The 15,552-nt window shown below is 36.7% G+C and overlaps 1 protein-coding gene and 1 pseudogene across 1 annotated transcript; one reads left to right on the top strand and one right to left on the bottom strand.

Annotated features, from left to right (window-relative positions):
- Window positions 1-6,986: 6,986 nt before the first annotated feature.
- On the bottom strand, window positions 6,987-7,270 carry LOC122070747 (annotated as a pseudogene).
- A 1,285-nt stretch (window positions 7,271-8,555) lies between these two features.
- Window positions 8,556-13,410, top strand: LOC122070746 (alpha-terpineol synthase, chloroplastic-like). Its single transcript, XM_042634948.1, has 7 exons — window positions 8,556-8,684; window positions 8,762-9,029; window positions 9,475-9,742; window positions 10,003-10,221; window positions 10,302-10,440; window positions 11,766-12,014; window positions 12,853-13,410. The coding sequence occupies exons 1-7, from the start codon at window positions 8,556-8,558 to the stop codon at window positions 13,159-13,161; spliced, it is 1,581 nt and encodes a 526-aa protein (XP_042490882.1). The 3' UTR covers window positions 13,162-13,410.
- Window positions 13,411-15,552: the final 2,142 nt, after the last annotated feature.

Here is a 15,552-nt window from a genome sequence, read left to right as displayed (position 1 = left end):
AAAAAAAAAAAAAAAAAAAAGAAAAAACCTAGAAATTGCACAATTGACTAAATCCCCAATAATCACCCTTCCTAACCTAATTTTATGTTGGGAAAAAGATGTACACCTAAAATAGGGGTTTGGGGTGATCATAAACGAAATTGGAGTCCAATACATGAAGCCCCAATCGAGTTTCCCAAAAAAAGAAAAGGGTAGCCTAAACCCCAAATTTGATAAAGTAATTAAATCCTCTATAATCCACCACCCTAACTTAATTATAACATGTTATATATGCGTGTGCTCATGATATTTGCATTGTAAACCTATTACTATTTGAGTATTGAATTGTGCATATTGGTGTTGATATTTTTGTTGGTGATGGTGTTTGTGTGTGTGTTGGTGTTGATGAATGGCATGCAGGGTAGACAAAGGATGGGTTCTGGGACTACATGGCCATAGTATGTGTATATGTTGGTGTTGATGGATGGAATGTAGGGTAGCTAAAGTTTGGGTTTCGACATTGCATGCCCATAGAGTATGTGAGTGTGGGGTACAAGGTAGCCAAAGGATGGGTTCCGACATTGTATCACAAGGTGTGCAAGTATGACTGTGATATGATATGCTCTCATGTTAGATTGCATCAGGCTAGGAGAATAAACCAGATGCTATAAACCCTTGCCAATATGGGGAAAGATATTGGCTAATCCTACCGAAGTTGGGGAATTTCCAATGACCAAGGTGGGGGGTACCATCGTCGTGACAAACCCTTCACCGAATGTTGGATACTAGTGTTGTGGTATACCCTTCACTAAAGGTTGGATACCAGTGTTGCAGTTTATATAGGTGATTATTAATAGGGGCTTACTAGGTGCTAAAGTAGCCATATAGGGACCAATATGCTCATGACTTGCAACTAGCTTGTATCCTCGAGGACTAATAACGTACATTCGTGACTAGGGATACCACTTATATTGCAGTATCACTAAAACCTAATATGGACTTAGAATCTATTGATTAGGCTTGTGTGATAACAAACCGAATTATGGCATTGCATTCATTTAATACGCATTTATTTGGCATTGTTGAGCATCTTTCTTATTGTTACATTGTGTATATGATTGTGTTTTGCATGCATGTCCACCCCTCACTGGGTTTCGTGGAAGCTCATCCCATTTGTTGTAATGTTTTTAGATGGTATTCCAGGAAACCTTCCTGAGGCTATTATCGAAGAGCCAACTCTTTATGGAGATAATCTATGGATTGAGGAGCTAGTTGCACATGAGACAAGTTGTGTGTGTGATGGGTGTGTCTTTGGGGCACCCTGAAGATGATAATATTCGTCTTCATTTTTTTATTCTTTTGGCGTACATACCAGATGTAACCCTAAGGGTATTATTGTAATTATGTTCTGATAGGAGTTATTATTATTTTTTTTTGTGTAAATATGGTGTATCAATATAATTCACCAGCTGTGTTATCTTATTAATTACTATTATGCATTGTGAATTTTATATTCATTTCATAACTTTGTAACCTTAAAATACTGCATTGGAGATCCTGGATGGATTGTGGATACAATTGTGTATTCAGGTCACCAGCCTTCAGGTAAGTGGAGGCAGGGTGTGACAACTGCACTCACGATTCAGAAGGTTTTTCATCATTAGAATTTCAAGGGAAGATACGATTGTTATTTGTTCTATTTAAATATCATTCTACAGACCCAACTCAGGCTAGGTGAGAGGGGCTTTTGCCTTTATGAGTTTTTATTCATGTGTTGTCTCCTTGATGACTTCCTTTTTCTGTTTTAAATTCATTTTTTTTTTCTCAAAATTCAATAATCAAAACTCCCGCTGAACACGAACCTCAATCTAGGGTTTCACTTAATGGTTTGTGGAATTTGTTCGTTCACTGCTAGGTACAATGAGCAGTCTGATTAGTACCTACATTTTCATTTGAAGCTCAACATTTGAGAGAATTCATACCTGTTGCTCCATCTCTTTATTAGAATGTTTACACACATGTTTAGGGTCCATGATTCTCAACATTTGTAAAAATTTCTTCTACTTGTCTATGACTGATGACCGACAGCGTGCCTTGTTGTTCGTCCTCACCAGAATTAGAGTGAACAGGGCTCTGTGATTGGTGGTGGCTTTGTAAGAGGGAAAATGTGTCATGGTTCTCCCAAGGCGTAAAACCACCTTTGAAGTCAGGGAAGGGTAAAGCTAGAAAGGCTTCGTAAGGCAAAATAGTCATGTTCTCGCCAGCCACCGTGAACAAAGATGACGAACTTGAAGGGGCCAGTGGCTAGGGTTCAAGACCAAGTTTGGGATTTTAGAGATGAAGATACAATAAGGGTAAAATGGTCATTGACTTAGGATATTTTTTTAGGTCAAGATATCATAATGGTGCAATAATCTTTTCAATTTCAAAAATTAAACATACAGTAGCTGCAAATGCTGGCTCACAGACTAGGCCGTAGCATGCAGCAACTAGTAGCAGAGTGCAAATCATGGGGGTTGTTTGGGGTGTCGACTGGTTGGGCCCAAACGGTCTTGCCGAAGCTTTTAGCTTGCACCGTGACCATCTACTTATGTAATTTGATGGACTCGGTTGGGTTCCAGGTTTTAGTCGAGCTTCTACTAATTGAGTTAATCTGGTCTTAATGAAGTAATCCACCATTAAAGCCTAAATGGGCTTTAGTAATCTTGGACGGTAGAGAATTTAATATATTTATTAAACCATAAATGATTTAGGAATGAACTTACACTTAAATTACATTCATCATTTGATAAATATATCAATATATATCTTATAGATGGTTGAGCTAGGAGGTCGGGACTAATTTGGGCTTACCTCATGCACCGATAACAAGTGATTATAAACGAGACAAACATATTTGTTAATCGGGTCACACCGGCCGGGCTTGAAATTAACACCCCTAGGGGTGGGTGTGTGGTTTGCCTCAACCTTTAACAAGTACCAAGTTCTACCTTCAATGCAACCAGCTTCAAGCAAAGAAGGATGCCCTTTCCTAATCATCTTGTATTAGTGCTAGGCAGAGTTGGCCAATTGAAGTATAGAAGAAATTTTCGAAGTACCCAACTCTGACAAAAATAAAGAATTTAGTATTATGGTACGCTACTTTCAAATGACGTTCAAAGAGTATGGAAAACCTCACGAGTCATTTTAATAAAAAGCATCATGTAAGAATAATGGTGATAAGAGAGGTGTTGGGCTTCTTATTAGAGACCACTGGGGTTGGGTTTGTGTGGTGATCTCTGAACCTTTGCACTTGCAATCTGTCTTATTGGTGGAGGCACTAGCAATAAGTGCTACATTGGAGGCAATCTCAAAAAGTATTGACCGTTTAGTGGTGGAAACTAACTGTAAATACATTAGGGCGAAACACATCTATTCCGCTTCTCATTCAGCCGATGGTTGAGGATAATTCACACACTTTTTCTTACTTCTTGGAATGTAATTTTCAATTTGTGCTTAGGAAGTACAACTTAATCGTAGACTCCTTAACTAGGAAGGTGCTATAGTCTCTATTTTCTCTCTCTTCAATAGATGCTATATCTATAGATCAAGGACGTTCACGTATGTGAAGATTCACCGCTTTCGGATAACTTGGCCAAATTCCACTCCCAAATTGAAAAGGTTGACGAAATATTAATTCGACATCCTGAAGTCTCAAGTTTTTCTAATGAATAGTTTTGTTTCTACCCAAAAAAAAAAAACCAACACATGAGAGTTAAGTAATATAAATATATATATATACTAGTAAAAATCTACACGTCCAAAATGCACGTGGGACAAGAATGTGTTTAGTTGTGTGCCTTACCCAAAAGAAATGTGTGTATGAGAGAGAGAGATTGTACGATAAACTTTATAGCAAACAAAGATAAAATGTGAAGTAAATTTTATGATCAACAGAACTCCTTTTAATCAAAGATCAAATTCTAAAAATACAATCCAAATTGTTCTATAGGAACCTGTTTGAATTCCTTTGGTAAACGCTTAATCCATGATCAAAGAATAAGTTCTCCCCAACAACAACCTCTTTAATTTCCTTAAATTTTCATGTTGAAACTCTATGGGTTTTTCATTTCATATAATCCAAACTTTAAAGCATAAGGGATCATGGAATGAGAGAATGAAGTCCATCCCATCTTTTCCACTTTTCTCATAATAAGATAATAAGAGCTACGATCAACTAATTAAACAATTCAGAAAAGGCGAAGGCATTTTCTCAAATGGGATTCTATAATAAACTTCATTCAAGATAAAAATTCATAAAAATCTAAGATATTTAATGCATTGTTGTTTAAGCTTAGATCTCGGGCAGTTTTTAAGATCAACCTCTTTCCCTTCTCCAATGTCCAACTTGCTCAAAGTGAATACAAGCCTTTTTAGTCTTAGAAGCTTTATCTCTTATCACAATGCATACTGTACTGTATAAGGCAAAAATAATATTTAGACTAGAATTAACAGCCCAATAACCAATATATCATTATATTTTAATGAGTTGGACAACATCATGACTCTCCAACTCCTACATACTACAAAGTATTCTTACCTCTTCCTGAAACATTCCACTTTTAAAAGCACATTTTCATAAAAAACCTCAGCTTATGGGCTTCCAAGATTTTTCTCCATGGAACTAAACCAGCTACTAGTTGATGAAGACAACAACAAAGAGGTGCAAAACTCCTTCCATAAAGGTACAATATGCTGCCAGGACCACTAGACCAAATTGGAAGATAATGTCGACCGAAATCAATATGAATCAGCCAATACAGTCGATATATAGCGATTTCTAAATTAGCATCAGTTTGGGTAGAATATTCTCACACAAACACATGGATCACATAACCATCAGCACAAGATATGAAAAGTAAGAATAAAAAACATAATGAATGATTAATGAATCAAATAACAGAGGAAAGAGGAGAGACTAAACTGAATCAACCATGCACGCTACAAAACAAAGTTAGTGATGAAAATAAATCTAAACTATTAATTACTATTAAGAGATTGCTAAAAACCCTATTAATCATCAACTGAAATTGAGATAGGTGGCAGATTATATTTGATTTCTAAGAAAAATATTTGTCCAAAGTCTGGTCTAGAGATTGTTTATTATGGATCCTCCCAATCTTCCGTGAAGAAGAAAAAAAATTGGGAGAATCCACATTCAAAATATTGCAGGGGAGGATCAACGCAGGTTTCCAGGAGGTGTTCTTGTAGTCCAATTTTAGACATGGAAGAATAACAAGCAGCGAGCAAGCGAGAAACCAAATTCTCTCTTAAGTTTTGCAGGAGGGGAGGGTGTAGGGAGAGAGTGGGAGAGAATACCGAAAATAAGGAATAATGAAAAATAAATATTTTCTTTTCTAGTATAAATATGGAATTAGATAGATTGTGCTAAATAGAAGGAGACAGAGGATAAATATTTTCTTTTTTTAATGTAAATATGGAATGAGATAGATTGTGGCGAGATAGAAGGAAAGAGAGAGGAGGAAAAGAGTTTCAAAAGGAAAAGGAGAGAAAGAGAGAGATAGATAAGGAAACTAATATTTAATCATAGGGATAATTATAAGATTTTTTTTTATATTTAAAATGGAATTAGGAAAGTAATTAGGGAAAGAAAATATAGAAAGATATACTTTCTATATATAGGGCCGTGAGAGTTTGAGAGATTTTTTTTTTTGGGTAAAATAGTTTGAGAGAAGGTGGAGGTGTGAAAGTTTGAAGAAAATAAAGAAATTACTATTTATTTATTAAAATAAAGAAAAAGGAAAGCAATTTGGGAGATTTTTTTTTTTTTTTTTTTTTTTTTTTTATAGAAGAGATGTTAGTTTTTAATAAACATGAATAAGGAGATATAGTAGGATTATTCATCCAATAATTATGAGATTAAAACAAAGAGAGAAGAGAGAGAGAGAGAGAGAGAGAAAGAGAGACGAGCACGAAGGACCGAGAGGAGAGAGATGAGAGATAGAGAGAGAGAGAGAGAGATTTTGTTACCTATGGCGGGAAGAAATTGTGAAGGATGACTACGTGAGTCTTTTTTTTTTTTTTGAATAAAATTAAGAAAATCTATATAAAAAAAAATAGAAAAGATACCAAAATTTTGGGATAAATAAAAAAATAGGAAAAAAATGATAAGAAAAGAAATGAGGAATTTAAATAAAAATGAAGGGTAAAATAGTTAAGCAAAAAGATTAGCAAGGAAGAAATAAAAATTAAATAAGGAATATGCATTCAAATAAAACCTTACTTTGCAAGAAAACTCTTCCAAAATATACGGTGTTCCACAAAAATATTCCCTGCAAAATAAAAACATATTGAGTATTCATATAATAAATGAAAAGAAATTAGCAGAAAGAAACAGAGACCATGGGAATGCACAATTGTCGATGTCATTACTTATTGATTATTCAAGAACTCTAAAAGAAATTACCTCATTAAAGAGCACATCAAAGGAGAAATAACCAACAAGTGAAAATTGTATGACAAAATATATCATCTTGGTTGATTATAACAGCCAATAACGCTAGCTTAGATGGGCGATATTCATAGATCTCGTTCTTTATTCCAAATTTCTTACTCCTGCCTTAGGTGTGATGATGAGTTAGGGTAACTAAACTAATGAGCTTAGACATCACAGATTTCCAGCATAATCAAAAGTCCTAAATCTATCTAGTAGTGCAGAATAAGGGTAGGTGTTCCGACTATTATTGATCCCACATTGGATTCAAAATCAATCAAATCCAGCACCCAACCATAAAACTACCAAAACCATTGGATTTCTTTTAAAGCTACAACTATACTATTCAGAATCAAACAAATCCAACACAAAAAAGGTTTTAGAATATCCAATTAATGTGACATTCTTCTTTTCAGAGTTAGGGAAATTTTGTAATAGTAAACATGCATAACAAATTCCTAAGTGACACGCAGAACTAAATTTGCAAAAGGGTATGTCATACTGAAAGGAGCTTCTAATCGAAAAAGCTGAAGCCCATGTCATCATCGCTTTCTTCATTGGGTTCTTCCCTCTTCTCCTCAACTGCAGGAGCGGCAGTGGCGGCAGCACCACTGCCTGCGCCTCCAGATGGGGCAGCAACAACAACGGGAGCAACGCCACCGCCGGAACCCACATTCATAATGAGATCTTAATACTCAGCCAGTAGGATTCAACCGCCACATTCGCAGTGATGGCAATCCCGTCGTCATGGAGAAGCAAAGCAGCATAAGTACAAGCAATTTTTCCGATGGACATCATAGCTCTCGTGCTTGAACTGTAGAGGAAAGCTCCTTCGGCATCCGACTGCTTCGATGGTTCCTTGCTTGTTTAGGGTTTCAGTATCAGAGGATAAGGGAACTAATATCTATTTACATGTAATTTTCAGATTTAAAATGAAATGAGGAAAGTAATTGGAGAGCAAGAATATAGAAAGATATACTATCTATAATCTATATATGATCTATATATGGGACGTGAGAAAATGAGAGAGAGAGAGATTATTATCCAAACATAAAAAAGTGTGCCAACAAATTAGGAGAAATAAAAAGAATGAAAACATGATAGGAAAGAAAAGAGAGAATTAATTAAATAAGAAAGATAGAATAGTAAAAAAAAAAATTAGCCACAAGGTATAAGTACATACTTTATATAATAGTATGAGAGTATGATATATATCAATATCAAAAGAAGACAAACTTTTTCTTGGTACAGATCAAAAGAAGACAAATACAATGCATCAATGTTGGAGGACAACGGCCACAAAACAAATGTTGAAGGCAAGTGAAGAAATAAGGAGTTAATCCAATCTAGATTAAGAGGCATGTGCCTCCAAAAACTAATCTCCATAATGTAAGTCAATAATTGTTGGTAAAGTGTCACTGTAAGTCATGTGAGTCACCATATTTAAAATAACACATGCTTTTGGTGCTTTTAGTTTGGTTTTAATGTTTTAAAAAGAAATAGGAAAGAAAAGAGAGAATTAATTAAATAAGAATGATAGAATAGTTCAAAAAAAGATTAGCCACAAGGTATAAGTACATACTTTATATAATAGTATGAGAGTATGATATATATCAATATCAAAAGAAGACAAACTTTTTCTTGGTACAGATCAAAAGAAGACAAATACATTGCATCAATGTTGGAGGACAACGGCCACAAACCAAATGTTGAAGGCAAGTGTAGAAATGAGGAGTTAATCCAATCTAGATTTAGACGCGTGTGCCTCCAAAAAACTAATCTCCGTAATGTAAGTCAATAATTGTAGTTAAAGTGTCACTGTAAGTCATGTAAGTCACCATATTTAAATTAACACATGCTTTTGGTGCTTTTAGTTTGGTTTTAATGTTTTAAAAAGAAAATCAAAAAAGCTAAATTCATTGGAAGGACAAGGATGAATGTATAACTATATATAGGCCATAGAGTAGTGGTGATTTTGCAACTAAGTCATGGCTCTTCATCTCCATATCCTGCCTACAGCTTGCTTTTCCAAAGGCTTGACTCCTTACAGAAGTGCCCCAATAAAACCTCTCACCATCATTACATGAGTTTAAGCATCCGATCCCATGTAAACTCTCCTTCATTTGATCCAATAACTGAAAGGAGATCTGCAAACTACCAGCCCAGCATCTGGGGCTTCGATTTTCTGCAATCTTTAAAGAGTGATTACATTGTGAGTAAATCCTTATTTCTTTTGTAACCATACTTATATATCCTCATAATTTATTTGGTGACAAATTTATTTCACAGCAAGAGGCCTACAAGGACAAGACCAAGAAATTGGAAGATAAAGTAAAGCATAGACTTGATGATAGAGCCATGGGGCATCTTTATCAGCTTGAGCTGATTGATGACATCGGAAGGCTTGGGTTAAGCTACCTCTTTGAGGAGGAGATCAAGAAAGCCCTGGACACTATAGGATGCATGAAAGATATGGATACTAGAACTGAGGAGAGTCTTCATGCTACTGCTCTTCGATTTAGGCTCCTTAGACAGCATGGATATGAAATCAGCCAAGGTACTATTCCTTCTCTCTCTCTCTCTCTTTTTTTTTTTTTTTTTGTGCTAACGACGAGTATTCAGGCCTACGGCCTGACTAATCCCGTGGGCTCATACTGACCCCACAACCGCATGGACCTGGTCATACCAATTCACTGAAAGCAGTGAAGAGCACTAAGCACCCCGTGTGAGTGGCCCAAGGTATGCCTAGTGGGAGTCGAACTTAGGACGTCCGAGTTTACGGCATGTACCAAGTTTGTTGCTCACCAATTGCGCTACCCCCTTGGGTTCTCTCTCTCTCTCTCTCTCTCTCTCTCTCTCTCTCTCTCTAACATAAAAGTAACTTAAATTGTGAATAGGTGTGCTTAATCACTTGAAAGATGAGGCAGGAAATTTCATAGGAAGATCTTTAGATGATGTAAAGGGAGTTCTAAGTTTGTATGAAGCTTCTCACTTGGCTGTAGAAGGTGAAAATATATTGGACGAGGCCAGAGAATTCACGAGGACAGTTTTGGAGGGGATCAAGTGTGATATGGAACCAAGGCTTGCAAAATTAGTGATTCATGCTTTGGAGCGTCCTCTCCACTGGAGGATGCATTGGTTAGAAGCTAGGTGGTACATTGACATCTATGGGGAAAAGGAGAACTCAATTCCTGCTTTAATTGAACTAGCAAAGTTAAATTACAACATTGTCCAAGCTGTACACCAGAAAGATCTAGCTGAATTGTCAAGGTATGCATGTCCATATGTGTTACCCTAACACCACAAGGTTTAATTCCACTTGTCCAAAGGCATCATATGTTAATAGACGTTTTCAGTTCGAGTCTCCTCACGACTGATCTATTACATCGATTAGTCGTGGTTGACTTGAATCGTAAAATCGGACAGATTCAAGGGTTCCTCGTTAAAAAAAAAAAAATAAAAAAAAAAAAAATAATTATGCCCATTTGTGTTGCATGCAGTCTAAATTGCTCTTTTTTTTTTGTTTATAGGTGGTGGGAACATTTGGGCCTTGGAGAAAACTTGGGTTTCGTTAGAGATGATATGGTCCAACGCTTTTTGTGGGCATTGGGAATGAAACCTGAACCTCATTTAAGTAATTTTAGGATTGAACTTACAAAGGTTCTTGCTCTAATAACAACGATCGATGATGTTTATGATGTTTATGGATCTTTGGAAGAACTCGAGCTTTTTACTGATGCGGTGGAGAGGTTTGTTTGGCTATTCTGTGTTAATATATAAAGCTATTTTTTTAAGAAATATATCTCAACTTAGCTGATGTTGCTTTCAGATGGGATATTGAGGCCGTGGAACAACTTCTAGACTATATGAAGATATGCTTCTTGGCTCTTTTCAACACTATTAATGAAATGGCCTATGTTCAACTCAAGAAAACCGGATTTAACAGCTTACATTTCCTAAAGAAAGAGGTATTAGACCTATTCATTGTTTTTATTATTGGGCAAACGTAGGGGGTGCAAGTTTGGCCAGACAAACCTAACATACTTTCCCCTTATGCACATGGACATAAGTTAGTGTACGCTACATAGCCTCATGCATTCTTTCTCCCATTAAACATTTAAATGTTTAAGTTAAAATTATTTTTGCTAGGCTGAAAAGGCTGTGCTTGAGCTGAGATATCCCAGCCCAACTTTTTGCTAGGCTACCTGAGGGCCCAAGCAGGGCATGGCTTTTCAAAAATGTAGTCTAGAATGGCCCATGTGGTGCACCCTTAGTCAAAGGTTTCCTCAAAATTAATATACAGATCATATGAGTCCAAAATTTTGTGGAACGGTAAGCCACAATGCCCCAACTTACATATCAAGTTTCAACTTAAACAGATATTTCTCAATGTGAAAATAAAAATCTGACAATTTAGGGACTACAAGAGGGTGTATGGGTATGAGCAGATGATAACATATACAAGGATGAATGCCAATACATGGAAGAGTGTTTCATTGAATAAGGCTTGAAATTTGATATGTGGCTTGCCTAAGGTTAGACTTGTCAATCCAATGGTCAAAATCACTACATCATCCTACCATGTGTTTGAAATAGTTTATAGTTGCGGTAAGCTTACCTCAACGGGGAAATTTAAACAAAATTATCCATTTATTTTAAATTGCCCATCTTTGTCTTGGTTGTACAAATATGGGGAAGTGTTCCTTGTGGAGGAGTATAGTTCTTGCACAAGCGCAATGACCAATGAGAGTGCATAAGGAAACATCCAAAATGAATCATTTTCTATTTCACAAGGGGGTGACAATTCATTTTGTTCCCTATGTCTAGGTGCAGGGGCCACATCACTCCCCCACATAAATCACTTTCGCCTAAAAATATTTTGTTAGAATTTTATTCTAATCCATTATGGTTAGATGGATCTGGAATTATGTGGATTGGTGAATCCCAAGGTCCATTACTCTTATGTCAATGTTCAGTCTGAAAAATGGAATTGGCTGAATGCTAAAATAAAGCTATGAAATCTAGTAAAAAAATGTAACGTTCTAAATGAAAATGGCCCCTTGAAAATACCAGAAATTATGTCAATACATGAGAGGGGATATAATTGAATCTAACTCTGGCATATGACATATCTAGATCATTTTTTAGATAAGTATGTAGTCAAATTACAAAATCACCTTCCACTGGCCAAACTTGATCTTGAGACACCCTCCACTCTTACCATGTGAAAAATCAGTTTAAAAATATTTTCCTCTACAATATAACTTATATGCTTCTTTCAATTTTATTCCAGTGGGTTGATTTATGCAAAGCATACTTGATAGAGGCAAAGTGGTATTACAACAATCACAGAACAACTCTTGAGGAGTGCCTAAACAATGCAATTACTACAATATCAGTAAAAGTCATACTTATTCATGCATTTTTCTCTTTGCGACAAACTTTTCGAAAGGAGGCTTTATATTGCTTTTCACAATATCCAAGTCTCTTAACTTGGCCGTCGATGATTGTTCGACTTGCTAATGATCTTGGTACTTCAAAGGTATGTGAATCTCCATAAATTAATTAGTAATTTGCTTCCTTCCACTGTATTTATTATTAGTTAATTTTTATTTTGAAATAGGGTTGGTTGGGTTGGTAAATTCACTAGATCTTAGTTAGACCTAGATTTATAGGTAGGGACTATCCTGAACTTGATGTGAAATAAGTACTTAGTTGTAGGATTTATATTAGATTCACCTCCCCTCGCGTTTGTCGCCATGAACGGAAACAACAAAGTTGAAGAGGGCAGCAGTTAGGGTTGAAGACCAAGTTTGGGATTTTAGAATTGAAGATGTAATAAGGGTAAAATGGTCATTGAATTAGGATGTTTTAGGTAAAGATATCATAAGGGTAAAGTAGTCTTTTCAATTTCAAAACTAAATACTTCACTTACGATGTTAGCTGGACTAGGTTTATTTGTAAGAAATGAAACGCGAGGGGGCGTGAATGTAATAAGGGCAAACATGAGGGGAGGTGAATGTAAATTTCCCTAGATTCTTTGTAGGGATTCTCTATTGGTATATTTAGAACATGTAACCTTCTTTTGATTGCTTCTTTTTTGTTTTCAAAAGGTCTTTAAACTAGGGTTAAAAGAATGTTTTCAAAATTATTTGTAAGTGACATGCAATTTTGTTATTTTTAATAGTTGTCATTGCCTTACATGCATTTTCGTCTCCGAATACATATATGAAATGACAAATATTACAAACAAAAAATGTATAAAAAACAAAAGGTTACAAATACAAACTATTTAACAAGTGCGTGTTAGTAAGAAAATTCCTTCCTTATATATAAATATTTTAAAGTGATAGAAAATACTGATATTTTTCTCCATACAGGATGAATTGGAGAGGGGTGACGTCTTAAAATCAATCCAGTATTACATGCATCAAACTGGTGCTTCAGAAGATGTGGCTCGTGAACATATAAGGCACATGATTGATGAAATGTGGAAGAAGTTAAATAAGGAAGTAATCATCAGTGATGAATCTTTATTGCCCCAACATTTTATTAGAACCACCATAAACCTTGTTCGAATATCTCTGTTTATATATCAATATGGAGATGGCCATGCTACAATAGACAACGAGAGCAAGAACCAAATAACATCCTTGTTTTTCGAACCTATTCCGTTGGTGGTCACTTAAGGGCCAGTAGGTAGAAGCAGGTGTGCCTAGAGTTGAACTCTCCTACTTCATTAGATCAATCTTTCCTGAAATAATAAAAAGTTTATTGTTAAAGATGACTGAAATGTTTTAGAACCGAATAAAAGGTGAATGTTTTCCTTCCTCGAGGGAGGTAGTAGAATCTCATCAGAAACTTGTTTCCCGTCTTCTTGGATCAGAATCATTAGAGTTATGATATTGAAATAAAATCCCATGTGTGAGATCTTTGTACTCTCTCTCTCTCTCTCTTTCTTGTTTTCTAACAAAACTAATGCAGATATGATTTCTTTTTCTTCTACAAATTCAAATATATTAAATTCTAGTACAAATCGTTTTGAGTGATGAGTTTGTATTAAAACTCGAGCAAATTTTATAAGAGAAATAGAGTAGTTGCAGGAAAAGGAGATTATTGTAGAGAGAGATCATTGCCAGAGAGGGAAATTGTTGTCAGAGGGAGAGATAATACTGGAATTATGGGCTTACTCAATTATTCACGTTGATTAAATGAGTGAAAGTCAAGTTGCATAAACTGTTTGAGTCCACTCTCAGGTTTAGGGATATATTGGCCCAACTTGGCCCAGAGATTTAGGGTAAGTGTCAAGTTGTAGAGTTGGAAAGGTATTAGGCACCCAATCGACCCGGTTCAACCGGTCTTCCTACTAGATGCTTAAGAATGAACATTTTCCATGATTATTTCTATTCCGCATGCAGGGCTAAGTTATCATTCACATGTACGATTGAATTTAAATAACTATATACACTAACAAAAAGTCAATATAAAGTCTACATGATGATAAGTTGGTTGAGAAATTATACTTGAACTTAACCCCTATTTCGGGTCAAGAGGGGTGGACCCCTGATCAGCACTGGCTCAAACTATCTTTTGGATTCTCTTGGCTCAAGGGAAGATGGTCTTAACCTCTAACTTCCTTTTCTCGAGAGATGTTGATCGGACAGAGTTTCGTCTAGGATGGTTACCTTCAGACTTTGACTAAGGTATTGATTCGATAAAGCTTCGGCTAGGGATGGGCTACTTCTGGGTTTTGGCTAAGGTGGCACTCCGACAGAGCTTCCGCTGGGGATAAGCTACGGGAGGGTTAGGCTATAGGTATTCTGGCAAAGCTTCTGCTAGGGTAAGCTATTTCCAAACTTAAGCTGAGGTGACACTCTAACAGAGATTTTGCTGGGAATAGGCTATTCTCTAAGGATTGAGGAACTTTGAAGGCCCGAAGAACACTTTGAAGATCCGAAGAACATTTTGGATCTTCTGAAGATATCTTCAAAGACTTGACGAACCTCAAGAGGGGGAGGGAGACTAAGAGGTGATTTTTCAGATAAAAGCTTACTCAAAGAAAGCAAAGGGTTGAAGAATTTTGAAGGCCCAAAGAACACTTCGGATCTTATGAAGATCTCTCCAAAGACTTGAAAAACCTCATGGGGGAGGGGGAGGAGAGAAGGCAGAGCTTCTCTCACTAAGAGGCTTGGAATCTTGTGGTGTGTTGGTGTGTTGTTGTGAAAAAACAAAGGGAGGGGGTATTTATAGGATTCTTGAACCAATGGGGAGGGAAAGGGAATTCCCTTAGCCAATGGGGGAATAAAGTGATTTTTTTTACACAATAGGATGAAAGTAATAAATTTTGGACCAATGGGGTGGAGGGTAAATTTCTTTGGCCAATGGGGGGAAAGGTAATTTTTTTTACCAATAAGATAAAAAGATTCCTTTTTGGACCAATGGGAGATTACGGAGTAGGGTATGCTAGTGGAGTAGTGTAAAATACACAAGCGGGTGAAGAGAAAAGATTTTCTCATAACCCATTGGGTCAGTGGAACACAAATCCCGACCAATGATGACGGCACACAAGGCTGGGTGGGGGTGCATGGGGCATGTATGGATGCATATGGGAGACGAGAAGTGAGGGCACACTGGCTGGTAGGTTGCACGGGGCTGGCCTACTACTACACCCGGGCTGGCCTACGTTCGTATACAGGTTGGCTTGTAGCTATGCGCGGGTTAGCCTGCAGCTATGAGCGGGTTGGCTTACGGCTACTAGTGGGTTGGGCTACGTGCGCACGTGGGATGGCTTGTGGCTACGAGTGAGCTGGCTTGCGTGAGTGCGAGGGCTAGGTTGGTGTGCGTGACATGGGCGTGGAAAAATATAATTTTCTAGGGAAGATTGTAGGAGATCCGATTGTCCAATTTTGATGTACCATATATCATCAAATTCGTATTTTCGAGTACTATCCATCTGTACGGTCATTTTTACTGGATTCCTTCATATATAAAAAGTCAAAATTGGACCCTGATTTCTTCTATGAGGGGTTTTCGGGATTTTTAGGTAGGGGATGTTTCTGGGTTTCCTTAGTCAATCATCA

This window comes from Macadamia integrifolia, unplaced genomic scaffold (assembly GCF_013358625.1).
Source record: "Macadamia integrifolia cultivar HAES 741 unplaced genomic scaffold, SCU_Mint_v3 scaffold991, whole genome shotgun sequence".
NCBI lineage: Eukaryota > Viridiplantae > Streptophyta > Magnoliopsida > Proteales > Proteaceae > Macadamia > Macadamia integrifolia.
Note: the sequence above shows the minus strand (reverse complement) of the source record. Positions and strands in the feature narration are given on the sequence as shown.

Bases quoted from the DNA above. Each gene is read 5' to 3' on its own strand.
- LOC122070746 (XM_042634948.1), top strand. From the start codon at position 8,556: ATGAGTTTAAGCATCCGATCCCATGTAAACTCTCCTTCATTTGATCCA. The intron at 9,030-9,474 runs GTACTATTCCTT...ACTTGGCTGTAG, and splicing joins TGGATATGAAATCAGCCAAG to AAGGTGAAAATATATTGGAC. The intron at 9,743-10,002 runs GTATGCATGTCC...TTTTGTTTATAG, and splicing joins GATCTAGCTGAATTGTCAAG to GTGGTGGGAACATTTGGGCC.